Source organism: Felis catus, chromosome B2 (assembly GCF_018350175.1).
Source record: "Felis catus isolate Fca126 chromosome B2, F.catus_Fca126_mat1.0, whole genome shotgun sequence".
Classification (NCBI taxonomy): domain Eukaryota; kingdom Metazoa; phylum Chordata; class Mammalia; order Carnivora; family Felidae; genus Felis; species Felis catus.
In genome coordinates, this window is record NC_058372.1 from 125,187,840 (window position 1) to 125,207,798 (window position 19,959).

At 41.2% G+C, this 19,959-nt stretch overlaps 2 protein-coding genes across 4 annotated transcripts in view; one reads left to right on the forward strand and one right to left on the reverse strand.

The window, feature by feature from the left end:
• The window catches only part of HECA (hdc homolog, cell cycle regulator), a 132,390-nt gene that overhangs the window by 93,507 nt on the left and 18,924 nt on the right, over positions 1-19,959 (forward strand). For both annotated transcript variants that reach the window (XM_045058126.1, XR_006598340.1), the window contains exon 4: positions 9,081-9,157. In XM_045058126.1, the coding sequence (XP_044914061.1) occupies positions 9,081-9,140 (60 nt within the window). In that variant the 3' untranslated portion in view covers positions 9,141-9,157. The remainder of the gene's footprint in view (positions 1-9,080; positions 9,158-19,959) is intronic.
• The window catches only part of TXLNB (taxilin beta), a 52,822-nt gene that overhangs the window by 7,855 nt on the left and 25,008 nt on the right, over positions 1-19,959 (reverse strand). For both annotated transcript variants that reach the window (XM_003986611.6, XM_045058122.1), the window contains 4 exons: positions 19,368-19,562; positions 17,419-17,538; positions 12,950-13,024; positions 6,278-6,370 (listed from right to left, as the gene is read on the reverse strand). In XM_003986611.6, the coding sequence (XP_003986660.1) occupies positions 6,278-6,370; positions 12,950-13,024; positions 17,419-17,538; positions 19,368-19,562 (483 nt within the window). The remainder of the gene's footprint in view (positions 1-6,277; positions 6,371-12,949; positions 13,025-17,418; positions 17,539-19,367; positions 19,563-19,959) is intronic.

The following is a 19,959-nucleotide window of genomic DNA, read 5'->3' on the forward strand; positions in this document are numbered from 1 at the left end:
CCTACATTTTCCTACAAATGGACCTAGAGAGCTTGTTTGGAAGTTCTAGCAGGGGAGCGCAGGTACTTATGCACCCCTGACTAAGAAGGATGGTCTTTCTCTATCTGGACACCCACCTAACCAGCCAGATCAGGTGAATCAACCCTGGTGATCAATGGAGTGACAAATGTCTCAGCCAGATCACCCTTACATTCTCTGCTCTAATCTTTATAATTTCCTTCCTTCTGCTGACATTAGGCTTTGTTTGCTGTTCTTTTTCTAGTTCTTTTAGGTGGAAGGTTAGGTTGTTTATTTGAGATTTTTCTTGCTTCTTGATGTAGACCTGTATTGCTATACACTTCCCTCTTAGGACAATTTTTGCTGTATCCAAAAGGTTTTGGATTGTTATATTTTTTATTTTAATTTGTTTCCATGTATTTTTTAATTTCTTCTTTGATTTCCTGGTTGACCCATTCATTGTTTAGTAGCGTGTTGTTTAACCTTCATGTAAATCTTTCCAGATTTTTCTTGTGATTGATATCTGGTTTCATAGCATTGTGGTCAGAAAAGGTGCATGGTATGACTTCAATCTTTTTGTATTTGTTGAGGCCTGTTTTATGACCTAATATGTGACATCTATTCAGAATGTTCCATGTGTGCTATAAAAGAATATGTATTCTGCTGTTTTAGGATGGAATGTTTTGAATGTATCTGTTAAGTCCATCTGGTCCAGTGTGTCATTCAAAGCCACTGTTTCCTTGTTTGTTTTCTGTTTAGATGATCTGTCTGTTGATGTAAGTGGTATGTTGAAGTCCCCTACTATTATTGCATTATTATCAATTAGTTCCCTTATGTTTATTATTAATTGTTTTATATATCTGGGTGCTTCTATGTTGGGTGCATAAATATTTACAATTCTTATATCTTCTTGTTGGATTGTCCCCCTTTATTATTATAAAGTGTCCTTCTTTGTCTCTTGTTATAGTCTTTGTTTTAAAGTCTAGTTTGTCTGATATAAGTATTGCTACTTTGGCTTTCTTTTGACATCCATTTGCGTGATAAATGTTTCTTCATTACCTCACTTTCAATCTGCAGGTGTCTTTAGGTCTAAAATGAGTCTCTTGTAGGCAGAATATAGATGGGTATTTTTTTTTTTTTATCCATTATGACTCCTTATGTCTTTTGATTGGACCATTGAGTCCATTTACATTCAAAGTAACTATTGATAGATATGTATTTATTGCCATTTTATTACTTATTTCGTGGTTGTTTCTGGAGATGTTCTCTGATCATTTTTTGTCTTTCTCTTTTTCATGTTTTGCTTATTTTCTTTAGTGATATGTTTGGATTTTTTTCTTTGTTCTTTGCATGTTTATTAGTGATTTTTGATATATGGTTACCATAACCTCTTCTGCAAATAGCAGTCTATATGAAGATGATGTTCACTCAAGGTTGAACTCATTCTTTTTTCCTCTCCTGTCTACATTTTAGGTATATGTTTTATTTTATACCATTTAGTATGTGAGATCCTTGACTGATTATTACAGAAATATTAACTTTTACTGCTTTTGTATTTCCTGCCTTTAAATTGTCGCTTTTGGTCTCTCTTTTCTACTTGAAGGGTCCTCTTTAACATTTCTTGCAGGGCTGGTTTAGTGGTCATGAACTCCTTTAGTTTTTGTTTTTCTGAGAAACTCTTCATCTCTCCTTCTATTCCGAATGGTGGCCTTGCCGGATAGAATATTTTTAGGTGCAGATTTTCCCCGCTCAGTACTTTGAATATATCATTCCACTCCCTTCTGGCTTGCCAGGTTTCTATTGAGAACTTTCCGGCTAGCCTATGCGGTTTCCCTTGGAAGTTGAAGACTTCATTTGTCTTGCTGCTTTTAAGATTTTTTCTTTATCACTGTATTTTGCAAATTTAATTATAATATGTCTTGGTGTTGGCATGCTTTTATTGATTTTGATGGGAATTCTCTGTGTCTCTTGGATCTGGATGTCTGTTTCCTTCCCCAGATTAAGGAGGTCTTCGGCTGTTATTTCTTCAAATAAATTTCCTGCCCCCCCCCCCCTTTTTTCTCTCTTCTGCTGGCACTCCTATAATATGAGTGTGATTACATTTGATGGAGTCACTGACTTCCCGAGTTCTATTCTGGTGTTACGGTCTTTTGTTCAGCTTCATTACTATCCATTACTTTGTCTTCTAGGTCACTTCTTTCCAGCTTCTAGGTCTTTCCACTTCTAGGTCTCCTTCTTTCCAGCCTGCTCTTGACTGCATCTAGCCTGTGTCAGATCTTGTTTGTCTCATTCTTCATCTCTGATTGATTCTTTTTAAACTCTTTTATCTCTGTGGTTAAGGGTCTCACTGATGTCTTCCATTCATTTCCCAAGCCCAGTGAGTATTCTTATGATTGTTGCTTTAAATTCTCCATCAGACACGTTACTTGTATCTGTTTCACTGAGATCTCTGGCTGTGACCTTATCTTGTTCTTTCATTTTGGACAAATTCCTCTGGCTTCACATTTTGTCTAAGTCTCTATCTTCTTCTCTGGGTTAGAAAATCCAGTTAGGTCTCCTGCTCCTGAAAGAAGCAGGAGCTTCTTTATGAAGAAGAGGTCAGGTAGTGCTGAGACCCTGGCGCTTCAAGGAAGTGTCTCCAGCGTGCGCTATGTGAGCTCCGCTGTTGTGTTTTGGTTGCTCTGTCCTTCAGGCCAGTCCTCTGCAGAGGCTCTCCCTTACCTGCTGTGGGCAGCGTTTGGTCCCTGGTGTGAATGTGGTCAGTTTTAACTAAGTGTGTTCTTGTCTGCTTGTGAAGTGAGACCTGACCACCTCCACCAGAACTGAAGCCCTCCAGAACTCTCTGGTCAGAAGATGTTGTGCAGGCAGGGATTTGTGCTGGTCTTTGGGGGGAGGGACCTGCCATGCTGAGACCGAGGCAAGTGTGATTGAGAAGAGCAGTTCCGCTGGGGTGCAGGGAGGGGATGCGTGGGGCTTGGTGTAAGCAAGTTAGGCAGCCAGTGTCCATGCTGTGCTGCTTCTTGCAGGTGGCTCTGTGTATATGCTGAGGGGCAGGGGAGGGAAATGGTGTTGGCCAGCTCCTTTGTTCCCAGAGACATGTCTCCGTGAATGCTGCCTCCAGAGACACACTCTGAGAAGAGGGAATAATTTCCCTACGGTGTTCCCCAGGCACTCTGCAGATAATTGTTTCCACATTGTCTGCCACAGGTTTTTTGTATACCTTCTCTCCAGGAGCAGTATAGTACCCTCCAGGTCTATCCTATCCAAGCCTACTGACCTTTAAAACTCCAGGCTTGGGGCGCCTGGGTGGCGCAGTCGGTTAAGCGTCCGACTTCAGCCAGGTCACGATCTCGCGGTCCGTGAGTTCGAGCCCCGCGTCGGGCTCTGGGCTGATGGCTCAGAGCCTGGAGCCTGTTTCTGTATCTGTGTCTCCCTCTCTCTCTGCCCCTCCCCCGTTCATGCTGTGTCTCTCTCTCTGTCCCAAAAATAAATAAAAATGTTGAAAAAAAAAAAAAATTAAAAAAAAAAAAAAAAACAAAACTCCAGGCTTTAAGACCTGCTGGTTGCAAGAACGTCCAAAATTCAGCCCCTTGCATTTTCCAAGCCAATGGCTTTGGGGAAATGTTCTCCTTGTGTATTCCCCTGTGTACTTCTCTCTCTCTCACTCTTCTCCAAGACCACAGCTTCTTTTCCTCCATAGCAGCTGTGATCTATTTCTCCCCTAAACGATGGCTTTGCATTTATTACCATCTTTGATTTGGCCTCTTCTCTCCCTTTAGTTGTGGAGTGCATTCTACCAGTTTTCAGGTCAGTTTCTGCGGTATTTAGGATGATTTGATAGTTATCTAGTTGTATTTGTGGGAAAGGTGAGCCTAGGGTCCTCCTACTCCACTGCCATCTTCCTGCTCCCTCTCAATCTTCACACTTGTAGAGTGTGGTGGGAGTCACAGAATGTGATTACACACATCATTCATTTCATCTTTGAAACAGTCCCATAAGGAAGGTTCTGTTTTCACCTCCACTCTCACTGAGGAAACTGACGCTCAGAGAGGTGGAAGAATATTCAGACGAGTTAGCAGAAGAGTGGAACTAGAGTTATTTCATTGCATTTAATGCAATGTGTGAAGAGCGTCTGCTGGTCATCAGTGGGGAGTTGGGTGTAGAGGGAACAGAAGTGGATAAAATGCAGCTCATCTTTTTTGAAACTGAAACGGTTGGATCTCCGCTCTGCTTGGATGCAGCAAAGGACAGCAATGTCATCATCAGGTTGTGTTCCCCTGGATGAGCCATACCCGGGCCCTTGCTGCTTTGTGCCATGCTGCCTGAGGCTGAGTACACTTGGAGGCAGGAGGCTGGGCCCGGGCTAAGCCCCTGGGCTTTATAGAGAAGCTAGGTGAGCCTTGAATGGTTTTTAATTTTGATCATTTGTTAACCAAGTTTAGTAGTTTTAGTTTAAAAGTCATCAACCCCTTTAAGGATTTGATGGGACCATACTCAAAGAAATGCAATATGCACATCATTTTTTTTTGCTGTTTTTTGTTTTTTTGTTTTTTTTGTTTTTGTTTTTGTTTTTTTTTTTTTTGCTAATTGTGAATCAACTTTAAAAGTCTATAAATAAACCCCAGATTTAAAACTCCTATTCTAATATTTATTCCAATCTTAAAACTATGTAATTTTGAAATAAATAAAAACACTTCTCTTGCTCTAATATTTATTCCAATCTTAACACTCTATAATGAAGAGAGGTTTTTAAAAATGGATAGATCAATCCCAGAGTGAGAAAGCTATAACTTCTAACAAGTGTTGACCTACTTATGTTTGTTCACTGAATTGTGAAATTTATCATATAATTTTAAGAAAGTGAGGGGCGCCTGGGTGGCGCAGTCGGTTAAGCGCCGACTTCAGCCAGGTCGCGGTCTCGCGGTCCGTGAGTTCGAGCCCCGCGTCGGGCTCTGGGCTGATGGCTCGGAGCCTGGAGCCTGTTTCCGATTCTGTGTCCCAAAAATAAATAAACGTTGAAGAAAGTGGTTTTAAAAGGATCTTTTTGCACTTAAAAAAGGTTAATGCCGGGGCGCCTGGGTGGCTCAGTCGGTTAAGCGTCCGACTTCGGCTCAGGTCATGTCTCGCGGACCGTGAGTTCGAGCCCCCGCGTCCGGCTCTGGGCTGACAGCTCAGAGCCTGGAGCCTGTTTCCGATTCTGTGTCTCCCTCTCTCTCTGACCCTCCCCCGTTCCTGCTCTGTCTCTCCCTGTCTCAAAAATAAATAAACATTAAAAAAAATTAAAAAAAAAAAAAGGTTAATGCCTATGCCCATTAAGAAGCACAATTCTGATGGTGATTTTGTTTTGGGAAAACACTGGATTAAATAAATTTTGAACATATGTCCAATAATATTTAGCACCTTATATTTGTAAAAGAGTGTAAGAAAGTTTAAAACCCTTTAAAAATATATTAATATGTGGCGCCTGAGTGGTTTAGTTGGCTAAGCGTCCGACTTCCGCTCAGGTCATGATCTCGTGGTTTGTGAGTTGGAGACCCACTTTGGGCTCTGTGCTGACATCTTAGAGCCTGGAGCCTGCTTCAGATTCTGTCTCCCTCTCTCTGCCCCTCCCCTGCTCACGCTCTGTCTCTCTCTGTCAAAAATGAATAAACATTAAAAAACATGTATTTGAACTTTACAATCTGTGTATTAGGCAAGGGAAATAGTATGTTAATTTATAGATAAGAAAAATAAAATTGGAGGGACGTTAAGTGGATCGTCTAGTACTACATGAGGAGAAGAACACACCCAGAATTTGAATTTAGGCTTCCTTCTTCTCATTCAAGGCTCTGTCAATTATATCATACTACATATATTCTCTTCGAAGAAGGATTATATGAAATGGTATTTTCTACTCTAAACTTCTTCTGTTGCACATTTGTATGAAAGTTGTTTTTTTAATCTTTAGAAATTAGATTTTTAAAAATTTCAGTATAAACAGCATAATGTTAAATTGCTAGCTTTTGTCTTTTTTTTCTTAGCTCTCCATGGACTAGAAAAGGAAAATATTTTTTTCTCAGGGTGAAAATAGATCCTGGTGTTTTTTGGCCTCTTCCTAAGATTAATTCACCAGATAATTACCAATAAAAAAACACAGCCCAAATCTTATTTGCATGTATAAATGTTTCATTACTTCATGAAATGCACCAAAGGATCTTAACGTGACAGAAATGAACTCAAAGGAGAATTGCCTGTCACAATAGAAAATGTCAGTATTTTGTGGGGGATAAGTACTACTCACTTTATCCATTTCCTGTTTGAAAGTGGCAAACACCTCATTGCTTTTTGTCAGTGTGTTCTGGAACTCTTCAAACCTTCCGGAATAGAGAGTAAGCTGTAAATAAGGGGAAAAGTACATCTATTTTAGAGCTGCTTTAAGCATGCTTCCAGAACAAAACAACATGGCATCGTTCATTATTTGAGAAGAAAGTTGATTTAAAGGAATCCTCAACACAATGTTAACAATGTGTTCTGTTCTTTTGTTTACTGTGACATCAACCTAAGTCAGTGAGTATGATTGAAATACGTCTTTAAAAAAAAATGGAATAAGAAAATGTGTCATCACCATTTCATTACAACCTAACTTTTCCCAACACACTTTCATTGAGCACCGAACATACACATTGACTCTATGTGCAAAGCATTGAACGTGTGGCTACTGTTTCTGAGAGACATGCACACGTGATGGGAAGATAATCTCAAAGACAATTTGACGATGGGACAGGGAATACTACAAAGTGCCAAGTCTGTTCAGGATGGTGTCAGTCAGAGAAGGAAGTGAGCATGGCAGGTGACCATGTAAGCCATGTTTTTGTGGAGAAGGCAAACCTTGAACTTGGTCTTGAAAGAAGTGAGAATGTAGAGAAATGAAAAGAAGTGGTAGAAAAGGTGGACCCGACATGGGTGGCTGCAATCATATCCGTTGTGCCACGCTAAGCAACCAACCATTTGCATTTCAGTCCATTTGGTTTTGTATGTTTATGAAGACAGTGTTACAGCCAATAGCAGTTAAATGTCCCTGTTCATCAAAATCAGTTTATTATACGAATTTTCTACAGATGGAAAGAATGAGTCTCGAGGAAGGAATGCCTTTTCTAATATGCACACAGCATAAAACATCGTATGGGTTAGCATTGGCAAGCGTGTGGTTCACTTCAGGAGTACTTTCTACCTCTATATCCTTATTCCAAGGAATAAGGTAATTTGAAGTAGGAATAAAGCAGGACAGGGAAGGAGAGTGTGTTAAGTACTTGATTGTTAGAGACAGCAATACACTAATTAAATCTTGCTTTAAAAAATGATTTTAGAATAGCATGCTATGAGTGGAGATTTAATATGGATGACACATGTTAGGAAAGCCTCCATTTTCGAATGAGTATTTGGTACTGTTGAATGCTGGAGCAAACCCCAGCTCCTCAAATGGGCACCAAATGACTAGCTGGTGGTACCTGGGACACTGTCTTTTTGAAAGAGAAAAACTACTAACTGGAAGCCAGTAGACTGGAGAGTTCCCGGTCTTGGGGGTGAGAGGTAGAGAGTATGGGAATCAGACTACCCCCAGAACCCAGAAAATCTGCTAATCGAGAAGGGGTCATTCTCAAATGTTGTAGAATAGCAGAGATTTCACTGCAGTAAACAAGAACAACGGAATGATAACGTAAAACCTTTCTGTAGGATAGATTTTCCAAAGAAAAGTCAAACAACATCTGAGTATCGTTTTGAAATCACATGTTGGTTCCATGCATGTGTGACAGAGCTTGGGGCAACTCTGGTGGCCTACATTTTTTTTCTCATGATTCCTTGGCACACAGATGAAAGAAGACTGAATAAAAGGGCACTAGGGAGTTCATGGCCAGGAAGGTGTAGTAGGGTTTTACACACACACACACACACACACACACACACTGCATAAGACAATCCTTACTCATTATGTACAACGCACTCTTGACATATTCTGTTTAGTTCTGTTTCACTTTTTTTGAAGTAGTGGCTGGGATCCACTGACTTGATTTCAGGGCCCTTGAGCAGCTCAAGTCCTTAATCTGAGGATGAACTTCTACTGGACTGGCTATCTATACTACTACACATAATCTAGTGGTCCAGGGTGAGGACAGCTACTCCCAGCTGATCCTCTCCACCTTCATTTGCATTCTTGGTTACATATCCTGTGAAGTTGCTTTTTCTTACTTTCTCTCCTTTCTTTTCTCCACTTCTCGGGAATTCCTGCAGAGTTACGGGAGGGTGGCAGATACTACCGTCCCTGGAGCAGGTCCTCTCAAAGCTGCTCACGCAGCCGGGTCGTTGCAGGCTGCAGACAGGCAGAGCAGGAGTGGGCGCGTGCACAGCCCGTCTTGCTGGCACAACCTTGACAGTATCAGCAGGAGCAACCGTGCCCACCTCGGCCAGCTTCTCCCCTTCCTTTGGGCAAAAATGGTCTTTTGGGTGTATACATCGGGCAGGTTTTGTTTCCTTTCCTCATGTTTTCTTGTGGCATGGGGGAAGGCAGACACACCCAGAGGGCCAGGAAGAAGTGTCTCATTTCATTACCACTTCTTCTGGCCTTTTTCTAGCGACTGCTTTTTGTTTTTGTTTTTTTTCTTCTCTCCACTGTTGTTCTTTCTTTTTAATTGGGGCAAATACATGTAATGTAAGAGTTACCATCTCAACCATTTTAAATGTACAGTTCGGTGTTGTTAACTGCGTCCACACTGTCATGTAACCAATCTCCAGAACCCTTTCATCTTGCAAAACTGAAAGTCTCTACCCATGAAACAGTAACTCCACATTTCCCCTTCTAAGTACTGTTTTTCATACTCAGCCTTTCTTCCTATTTGACCTCTTTGTGGCAGGTGGCAAAACCTGTGTGGATTATGCTTGTCTCAGGTAAACAACTCTAAAACTCTTTACTTGTGCTAACTCAAAATGGACACTTCTTGTTTACTTTGTGGATATTTGTTTGGTATATGTTCCCTCTCACTATCACGCTGACATGATGCATGTTTGGTTTCATGTGTCATATTCCTGCTCTTATTTTGGTATTTCAGAGAAGCATGGAAGGGACATCCAGAGGTCATCCACAGTACTCCTGCCAGAGGCAGAAATAGAAACGGACTGTTCTAGGGTGAGTCACCACAACAGTTGCTGCAACATTTTCACTGTTATGTGGGTGAGCGACTCATACGTTCTTTTAATGGGGCACCAAATTTTAATTACAAACGTTCACAGCATACAGGAAACAAAAGCATGTCCAGGAATTGTCTTAGCGAACTTGTGATATTTGATTTGGGAACACGTCCAATTATAATAGCAGTTGTAGAGTAATGTCCTCTCATCCTAGATACATAAGGTGAGGACTTCCGGTTTAAAGGCTGTGATTGCTGTCCTTAATTTACCAAAAAAAGGAAGGAAGGAAGGAAGGAAGGAAGGAAGGAAGGAAGGAAGGAAGGAAGGAAAGAAAGAAAGAAAGAAAGAAAGAAAGAAAGAAAGAAAAAAGAAAGAAAGAAAGAAAGGAAAAAGAAAGAAAGAGAGAAAAAAGAAAAAAATGAATAAAGCCAAACCAAATTTACTCAATGATCTTTCCCCTTGGGCAGTGTTTTTGTGGCTGCGTTGGTATTACTGACTTTCCACATCCACCATCTTCATCCTTATCGACCCAGTGAACACTCTATTTGTAGTGGCGATTGTATTCCATTGATCATTTCTGACATTTACTCCGTTGCCATGGTTTGTATAATTGAAAGCCAGACATCTCTTTGCTAAGTGAGAATCATGCCCCAACCTGGCAAGCTGTTGTCTTATGGCTGAAGGTGACTTCATCTAGTTAAACGTAATCTGTCCTTGATATTTCCTTAGCTCAGAATGTGGAAATGGGGACTTGAGCCCTCTTGCCTCCTACCACCCCACTCCTTTAAAGCAGTTCTAAACCCGAAGGAAGGGTTCAAGTGCTCTGCAATCAAATCTGTGATTGATTTTGTTTTTCAAGGTCTAAAGGTTTTAAAGCTACAACATTGACAGTTTTCAAGAGGAATTTTTAAACATTTTTATACATCGGGTTTGGGGGCTACTATATTCTTCTTGAAGTCATTGTTGAAGTTTTGAAAAGTGCCTTGAAGACAGGAGACAAAGGGGTGTCCTTGCAGAGAGAGCCACACGCCACAGAAAACAAGGCAATGGAGGAAAAGGCGGGGTTAGCCCAGCTTAGGCCACACTGCTTCTGCTCTGGAAGCTGTCTACATTCAGGAACTAGAGCTGCACAAGGTCTTGAGATCATCTTTTCCGGGGGTTCATAAACTTTTTTGTAACCAAAGACTCCTTTTGTCTCATATATCTCTACGTAGATCCTCACCTATGAAATAATAGTAATGTTAGCTCATACACTAATTGTTAGCATTTTTATTAGTAGTATTATCACTGTGTTTAATTAGGTAGGGACTTTTGATTCTCTTATGGATTAGTCTATCTCCAGCACCTAGAACCTTGTCTAGCACTGAGTAGGTGCTCAATAAATATTGGTTGAATTAATTATGCTAATTATGGGCCAGGTATGGGGCTAAGTGCTTTGCATGCAGAACTTGAAGGCAAACTGCATATCTTACATATTCATTAACTCATTTTCCTTTTATAAACTTAACCAAACATGTGAATAACTGCCATATAGCTGCTGAGTGAGAACTGATATGTCAAAAACAACTATATCTTATTTTCTTTTATCATCTTTTATTTTTATTTTTAGAGAGTGTGTGTGAGTGGGGAAGAGGTACAGAGGGGGAGATAGAATCCGGAGCAGGCTCCATGCGTAGTGTGGAGGCTGATGCGGGGCTCAATCCCATGACTCTGGGATCATGACCTCAGCTGAAATCAAAAGTTGGGCGCTCAACTGACCGAGCCACCCTGGCATCCCCCAAAACAACGATATTTTAAATAGTAGCTGCTGTTATGCTGTTATGTTTTGGAAATACTGAAAAGTAATGAGCCTCCCAGAGGTTAGAGAACTCCAACTTGGGATCATGGGTGCATTACAGTATTCTTATTTTACAGGCAAAGAAATTTAGGTTTAGGGAGATTTCGATGAATTACACAAGGTCAGACAAATTCTGAGCAGAAGAGCCAGGACCCTGACCCTGGTCTCTGGACTCTGTCAATAGCAAGGAATGAATGAGGAACATTGGCAAATAAAAACTCCTGGTAGATGCTTTTTCAAATTTGAGGTGTGGCATTGGATCATACCCTTATGTTTCATTCCACAGGTCATTTAAGGCCTAGATTCTGATGCCAGCTGAATGAATGACTCTCTAACCCCATGTCTAATGGTATTAATCTCTTCTCAAGTTCATTATCACCATTTATCGAGAGGAGTAGAGATTGCTTGTCATAGATGATATGAACAATGAATAGCTTCAAATATTGTCTCTTGTACCCCTCAAGGCTCTGTGCTGAGACTAGTACAGAGATAGGGCCAGGAGCCCTGCCTCAATTCTCTGGAGTCTCTTCAAGACTGTGAGGTCACACCTCCTCTCCCCCTGCCTGCCTCTGTTTAGAGAGTGGCCGCTGCCTGCCGCCTACCCCACAACCATGATGTGATGTTCTGGGATTCCCTAAAGGATGACCTTGAGTTTGTAACTCTAGATTTTAGTTTTTTAATTCTAGATCTGCTGATTTTATTAACAGTAAGAAACATGGTTCAAATCTCTATGTAATTAGTATTTACAAATGATTTTGATATGTTATTTTATGTTATTGAGGGAAAACAATTTATCAATACATTCGGGACACACACTGGAAAAACTATGCATTAGGAAGGTGAGCTATGAAAATGCGATCTGCATTTTTGTCTGCAGTGGTATAATTTGTGATTTTATTACCCATGAGTGTCTTATCTTTTCTCATATGCTTTGTAAAAAATGAACAAGTATTCATACAAGCAAGTTTTTAATGAACTTGTTCATTCGTATAATGAACAAAGTTTTTGTTTTTGTTTTTGTTTTTACAGTGAACAAGTGTATAGCAGTCAGCACATAAACATTTACAAGTGAATTATCCAAATCTTAAATTAACAGCTGCCCAGCCCGCCAGGCTTCCGGTTTCCTCACTTTCTGTGAATTTGCTCTACGTGACTTTACAGTGTCTTTAGCACTGGCGCATTTCTCCCAGCAGGGCGCTAGTGTCTCTCTCTGGCTCAGACCTAGGATGCCTAACCCAGAACCCCACAGGCAACTTTTGCCAGGAGGGGCAGAGCCCCAAGGGCAAGGGAGGGATGGACAGAGTCATCTGTTGCACGAGGCTTTTTATCTTTGAGTCTGAAATATGAATTCTTGTAGTCTAATCAAAACACACACATGACATCACAAAGCCAGATCAAAGCTGTTCCCTACTTGTCCATCATCCCTAGTCATTTATCACCGACAAGGCCAACCTCCCATAGCACAAGAACTTTGGTGCTGACTTTATCTTCCTCACTTCTTTTGACTATAAATAACATCAAATAGGTAAGGATACTTTCAGTATTGAGAGTTCTAGATGGCGCATATGATCCGTTCACATTTTATTCTTACTTTAATAGGATCACGGGGAGGAGAGAGAGAGAGAGATGACGTATTATGAACAGATAGGCAGGAACCAGGACACTAACTCATTCCGATTGCCCCGTCGGGTGCCCTCATTCGTATGTCAGCAAACCTTTTGACTCGATGTTGTTGTTGCGGACCATTTATTTTTCTCAGGTATAATGTGGTGCTTTTATTTTTACTTTAAAATAATAAATATGAAGTTATTCTTCATTTCTAACTCCTGCTCCCCTCGCCCCCGCCACATGTTAAGGCCTGGTGAAGAGTCCCTTTGGTTCATAGCCTGTTAATGTGCCAACAAGGAGAGCACACCCCATGCATGGTTGTCCCCCCGCAACCCCCCATTTCACCTGAGCCTGCAGGACTGTCTCTTGTTCCTTCAGCACTTTGGCTTGAAGTTTCCACTCTGCTGCCTGGTTCAGCAACTGAGAAGAGAGAACACGTGGAAAGATTGTCAGATTGCTCTTTACTTTACCATTTGGTTATAATTTGTGGATGAAATGGAATAACTTGCTAATTAACCCTCTAAGTAGTTTTTTGGGAGCTTGGCAAAGTATCTAAGAAAGCTAAGAAAACAGCGTCTAAAAAGTTGGATTCTCAACTAAAGATTTGTGGTTCTTAGGGATAAAAGAGAAAAATAATCTTCAACTCAAGCGTAAATCACACAAAATTTAACCTCCCACCAAATTCTGGAAAAGTCTAGCAATCCTGTTCAGTCATCATTCAGTCCCTGCTTGAACATTTCCAGAACCCCCCCTCCCCCTGCCAGATCATTATTGTGAGCAACTGTTGCTTTATGTTGAACTCAAGGTTATTCTCCTAGACCACAGTTCTCCACCATAGCATGCACCAGCGTCTCCTAAGGAGCATGTTAAAATGCAGATCCCTCTCAAAGAATGTAAGTTAGGAAGTATAGGTGTGATTCAAGTCTGTAGTTAGAGCAAATAAATAAGATGGTTTGGGATTTGGTGGTCCATGGATTATATTTTGAGAAACACTGAGTTACAAACTTGACCTATTATTCCAAATCTTGTATAAGATTTACAAAAGAAGTCTCATTCCTCTTCCACGAGGCAGCCTTTCAAATACAACCAAGGCTCTCATATCAAAGATAATCAGAACTGGAAGCTGACAGGTTAAATTGAAAATGTTGTTCTAGACATAAATATGACACACACATATGTAAAACATGTTATTTGAACTTAAGATGTATGTTTACTTATTGATTTTTATATAAAGCTATGGTCTTTGTTTTGGGTATGGGTCTTCTTTTTTTTTTTAAGTTATTTATTTATTTATTTATTTATTTATTTATTTATTTATTTTGTGAGAGAGAGCAAGAGAGAGTGTGTGAGGAGGGAAGGGGCAGGAAGGGAGAGAATCTTAGGCTCTGTGTCATAAGCACAGAGCCTGATGCAGGGCTCAATCTCATGAACTGTGAGATCCTGACCTGAGTCAAAATCAAGAGTCGGATGTTTAACCAACTGAGCCACCCTTGGGTATGGGTCTTCTGACTGGCATTCAGAGAAGCTTTTTGTTGTTGTATATACATTAGTTTTTTAAACAATAGTACTAAAACCTAAAGACTTAAGATTATTTGTGAAGAAGCTTGATTGGATAATTCTCTAGAGTTTTGCCACTTTCTCCAAGTCCTTTATAGCTACTCCCATCTAACTTGACAATTGTTTTGTGCTATTTGGCATTTCAAAGCATTAAGCATCATTTTCATAAAAACAGTTCTTTCTTTTCACACTTACATTTCATCAGTTTCTACATCATTCTGTCGGTTTTCATAACACAAAATCAAGAAAGAAAAGGTTTGGGTACAAAGAGCTGATTTGTGGTCAGCGCCGTCTTCCTTAACTTGGGAACCCATGTGTAGACACTGGAGTAGCTGTCCAGTCACAGGATTCAACGTACTGAGGGATCTGTTAGTGTGTTTACAGACAGAATGGTGGACATGATGAGTTAATCTGATTAGTCAAGTAGGTGGCCATCAGTTTAAGAATTTTCTATTCTAGGGGCGCCTGGGTGGCTCAGTCAGTTAAGCTTCCAACTTTGGCTCAGGTCATGATCTCATGGTTTGTGAATTCAAGCCCCATGTTGGGCTCTGTGCTGACAGCTCAGAGCCTGAAGGCTGCTTCGGTTTCTGCGTCTCCTTCTCTCTCTGCCCTCCCCTGCTTGTGCTCTGTCTCTCTCTTTCTCTCAAAAATGAATAAACATTAAAAAAAAAAAGTTTCTAGTGGTTTTGAAGATGGACTGACTTATATATTTTTTCTTTATGCCTATTTAAAAAAATGCCCATTTTTTTGGTGATCAGAACAAAAAATGATAAAATCATTACATAAAAAAACTTGGAGGCATCTCTTTTCTTATCCAAGTTTATCTTTTCTCGTGGCTCAATGCCTCCATTTGTGAAAATGGGTTGTATCTCTTCCTCCATGCCTCCCAGAGAACAGTGAAAGTTCATTGTTATAGAAGCGCCAAGACCCACCCCATGGAGGTCTGAGGTAGCTGTGGTCTACAAGACCTGTAGGGTCCCCTCTGGCCATCTGAGCATGTGGCACGTTCTTCACTAAGCAGGCTCTGGAGCCCAGTTGTGGTGGGTGGTTCCCTGGCCGAGAGAGGAAGATGGCTGCCTGCTCTGCTTGGGATGAAGGAACCCTCCAGCTCCGATTTGCTATTTCGTTACTTGCAAAAAGAAGCATCATAGCTGGAATCTGGGTAGGTGGCCATCTTTGAAGAACTGAGGGGGCTAATTTTTTTTCTTTTTTCTTTTTTTTTTTTTTTTACTTAAATCTGCTGCTTTGCTAAACCAGGGTAGAAAAACAGGGGAGTATGTTAACTTCTTGCTAAGGCTGGGTCACCTCAAAACGACCCCTACTCTCTTTCAAATGAATCTCTGCCTAATTATTCCTCTGTCATGTCTCATGTGTTATGTGCCAAATGTAATGATATCCTATAGGAAGCATATTTTGCTTGACAGGGTAATTATGCCAATAGTGGGGTATCTGTTTTCTTGAATTCTGAATAATAATTAAATGCTTTCTTATTTTGAGAGATAGGTTGTAGATGGATTCAACAACTTAATCTTTTTGTTAAGAGCACATGGGCTTCTGCTTTGAGATTATCCAACGTCCACCAGGTTACGTTCTCCAAAATTCGCCCTTTTGCTGCCATGTGTGATAACCATAGTTATTATTAAATTGCTCTTCTAGTCTGATTTTCGGTAATTGCAAAGTTTGTGATCAATTACTAAATGGCCAAATTTGCATGATTAGCCCATTGATTGCATTTTAAATCCCTTTTCCCAGCAGCAGACGCACACTTCGACTCATGCCTCTGAAACACATGTCTGAGTGTGATGTATTATCACAGAGCTTGGGCTTTGGAGACAGACACATTGGAGATGTGATGTGTTGGGCAGTGTGACCGACACGTATCCGTCACTTAGCAGTGTGTGACCTTAAACAAGTGGTATGTCTTCTTTGAGCCTCAATTCTCTCCCCTGGAGACGGGCCCTACAGCTGGCTCAGAAGGTTTGGGGTTAATGAGATGTCATTAAAAGCCACCACTCAGTTTCTTAAACTCCAAAACTCAGGAGTCATCCTTGACTCTTCCCTTTCCTCACTGCCACCATCTTCAGACTGTTGGTTTTGTACTGAAAACGTAACTTCTGTCCGTGTCCAGTTCTCCTTATCCACTGCCATGTCCCCAAGCCAAGCCATCATCGTGTCTCCTCCAGATTGCTGCAGTAGACTCCTTGTCCCCTCTTAGTTCACTTTCCACCCAGGAGCCAGATTCATCGTTTAGAGATACAAGGCAGATCATGTTACTTCCTTAGCTAAAACTACCCAGACTTTCTCAGTATATTTAGAATAAAATCCAGGGGCGCCTGGGTGGCTCAGTCGGTTAAGCATCCGACTTCAGCTCAGGTCACAATCTCGTGGTCCATGAATTCGAGCCCCGCGTCGGGCTCTGGGCTGATGGCTCAGAGCCTGGAGCCTGCTTCCGGTTCTGTGTCTCCCTCTCTCTCTCTGGCCCTCCCCCGTTCATACTCTGTCTCTCTCTGTCTCAAAAATAAATAAACGTTAAAAAAAAAATTTTTAGAATAAAATCCAAACTACTTTCCCAAGCCTATAAAGCTACACAATTTGGCCCCTGCTTATGTCTCCAACTTCATTTGGAACCTTTCTCCTCCTGGGTCCACATGCTCTTGCTACTGTGACATTTTTCTGTATCTGGGGGACCCCAAGCTAGTTCCAGCATCAGGGTCTTTATTGCTGCTACAGATACTGCTGCTGGAGGCCTCCTCTCTGCCTCCCTGTCACTAGGCAGGGCTCAGCTCAAGCATCCTCCCCTCTGGGAGGCGTCCTGGCCACCCAGTCTAATGTAGGCACTCCCTCCTTCTGCCCCTTTGCAGTTCCTCCTTATTTCTCTACTAGCACCTATTATTATCTGAAATTTTATTTCTTTGTTCATTTCCTTGCTTATTGCCTGTCTTTTCTTAGTTAGATTCTAGTCTCCATGCCAGGACACGGCCTTTTTGGTCTTGTTCACTGCTAAACCCCGGTGCCCCGGATGATGCTTAGCACAGGGCAGGTGCTTGAAAAAGATTTGTTGAATGGGTGCATGACTATTTTATGTAAAAAACCGTGTGGGTACAGTGCCTTCTACTGGCTGGCCAGTGTAGTTCTCCAGGGAAGCCCAGGTTCTCCCCATCGGTCTAGTGCTCTGTGACTATGATCAAAAACAACTTTCTCAGGGGTTCCTGACCCCCAGGCAGACCAGACAAGCACACTGACTAAATGATAAGTACATATTCCTTCTCGCGTTTGTGTCGCTCCTCTGCTTCCTTCATCATTTCTTGTGCCTGTTCCAGTTTTGCATCCACCAGCTTCTGCTGCAGTTCTCTGTGTTTAAATATTTTGTCCAGATGCTAAGGAAAAATAAATTGCACATATCAAGCCTGGCTTATTATTGGTGCTGAATAACGTAAAATAAAAAAAATAGTATCGACACACATGTTTTCCGGGTTTCAGGATTTAAAACACGGGGGGGGGGGGGGATAAATGCATTGGCATCACTTATGGCTCTATATAAAAGTCATAAGTTGGTGCAGTCCCCTGCATTTTGCATTATGCAAAGGTGGCTGCAAAAGGCAGAGGTGCCAAAGTTCAGTGATGTTAACCCCAGAAGCTCCCAACATTATTTTTCTGAATTTAGCAACGACTAGATACCAAGGTGAGTTATGATGCTAGACAGCAAGGTGATGCATACTGCAAGGAAGGGCTATGGCACCATCACTCAGTATCTTGGTGAGATCTATAGATATAAAACCACCTTCAGTCACATTAATACAATGTGTTGTAGTGAATTCTCTTCCACATTCTTGTCTCAAGGGTTGTGAGGCAACTCTGGGGTACCAGCATGTAGCCCAGAGTCTGGGACTGGGTGGGGAGCACCCCACTTCAATTCTGTTGGATGCTGGGCAAAACAAGGCTAAGGGTCACAGGTGAATTGATATGCAAATTGCTACTTCCTCCTCTACCTCTTTTGACCTCTCAACTGGCTTAGTGAAGACAAGCTTCCAATTCTACTTTAGCGCAGAGAATTTCTTAGTCATTAGGAAGTCTAATCGGCAAGAGGATGCAAGGAATTATAGCCTTGGGGCTCATCTAGAACCAATCCCAAGAATGTACAACTGGTCTACTGGGTCTATTCTGTTCTTCTCTGGGATCCCTCTGAAGAGTATGGATTTTTTTTTTGTTTGTTTTTAGCTTCCTCCCTTTTGCTTCTGCCTGAGCCTCCACGTGGTATAGGATTGATCTTAGTGATAAGACAAAACGGTAACACGGCATTTTGGTTTACTGTAAGGGGTTTCCTCAACTTATCTAACTGCTGCTTCTGTGTGCTACTGGCTCAGTTTCTTTCTTGATAAAATCCTCATGGTGCCAACAGAGCCGCTCTGATTATGTTATGTGACATTTAAGGCAGACATTTTAATATTTGGGTGGGAAGAGGAAAATAATATATATAAAGATCTTGAGAGGGCCTCAGAAGTCTTCAAAATGTATTAAATATCCAGATATAACTTTGAAATAATAAAAGGCCCTTTTAGTCTCCCTAATGTAAACTATTGGAAGCAAAACTCTTTTGGCTTTTGTGACAATGGGTAGGTGATGAACCTCATAGCCTATGCCTCCCATCTATATAATGTGGGTAATAGGGTATTATCTAGGGCATAAGGTTGTTGAGACCATGTAATGACACATTGTATGTAAAGCGCGGTACTCAGCACCTTCCCTGGCACCAATTCAGCACTGAATAAATAATACCATTAATATTATAATTATTACATCATTAATACTATTATTGGCTTGTGGAGCATATAGAATACAGACCCTTCATTTCCATGACATGATGATTCTTAAGAAGGAGTGTGTGGGATATTTCTCGGCTCTATAGACAATGTTCTTTAAAATCGACAAATGCTATTTTCAAGGATAACTGTGCTGATGGCCTACTACTTCCTAGTTATTGCTTTGCTCTGCAATGATTCCAGTTTTGAAGAAATCCCGTATGACTTTCAGCCAGGTATTTTGCAATACCTCCTGTTTTAATTTTGGCTCCCAAAAGACATCTGATCCTAAATATTAATCAATTGAGAGGGCTGGCCATAACTTTCTTATTACCAAATTCTCCACCTTCACAGCCCAGATCTGGATCTATATATAGTAACCCTAAGTTGTTTGATGTGTTTCTCACCTCCTCTCTGAGCTCATACTGATCAATGATGCTTTTCAGTTTCTCTGCAAGCTCTGTGTTCTCCTGACACAGCTTCATGTTTCGCTCACTCTGCTGTTCAATCTGGGCCTGGATATCCGTCAGAGTAGTCTGGAAATGACTTGTGATCTCCTTCCTTTTCTCTTCTTCCTCACGTGCCCTCTGAAGGGTTTCCTCCTGTGGATAAAAACCAAAGTCTTTTGTTATGCTGGTTTGCATGCACCTGGGTTTATAGAACGCAGGATTAGGTCCATAAAAGGAGGTTAGTGTGTAGGGTAAGCAGGACATTTTTTTCTCAGTTCTCTGGAGCTAACCTTGCTCAGCCCCAAAATAAATGTGTGAGCAAAGGTTTCAGTTGTAAATACACAGTCACTCAGAGCAGGTGCAATGAGGGCCTTGAATCTGATAGTTGGTGATGAATAGGCTTGTTTTAAAAGATGACGGGTCTCCTGCTGAGTGCATAAGCTGTAGCGATTCCTAACAAACACATAGTAACACGGTTTTGATTTCTTGTCTGTGGCCTGGAAAAAAGGCCACTCGGCTTTACTGATTGATGAGACAGATCCTGTGTTTC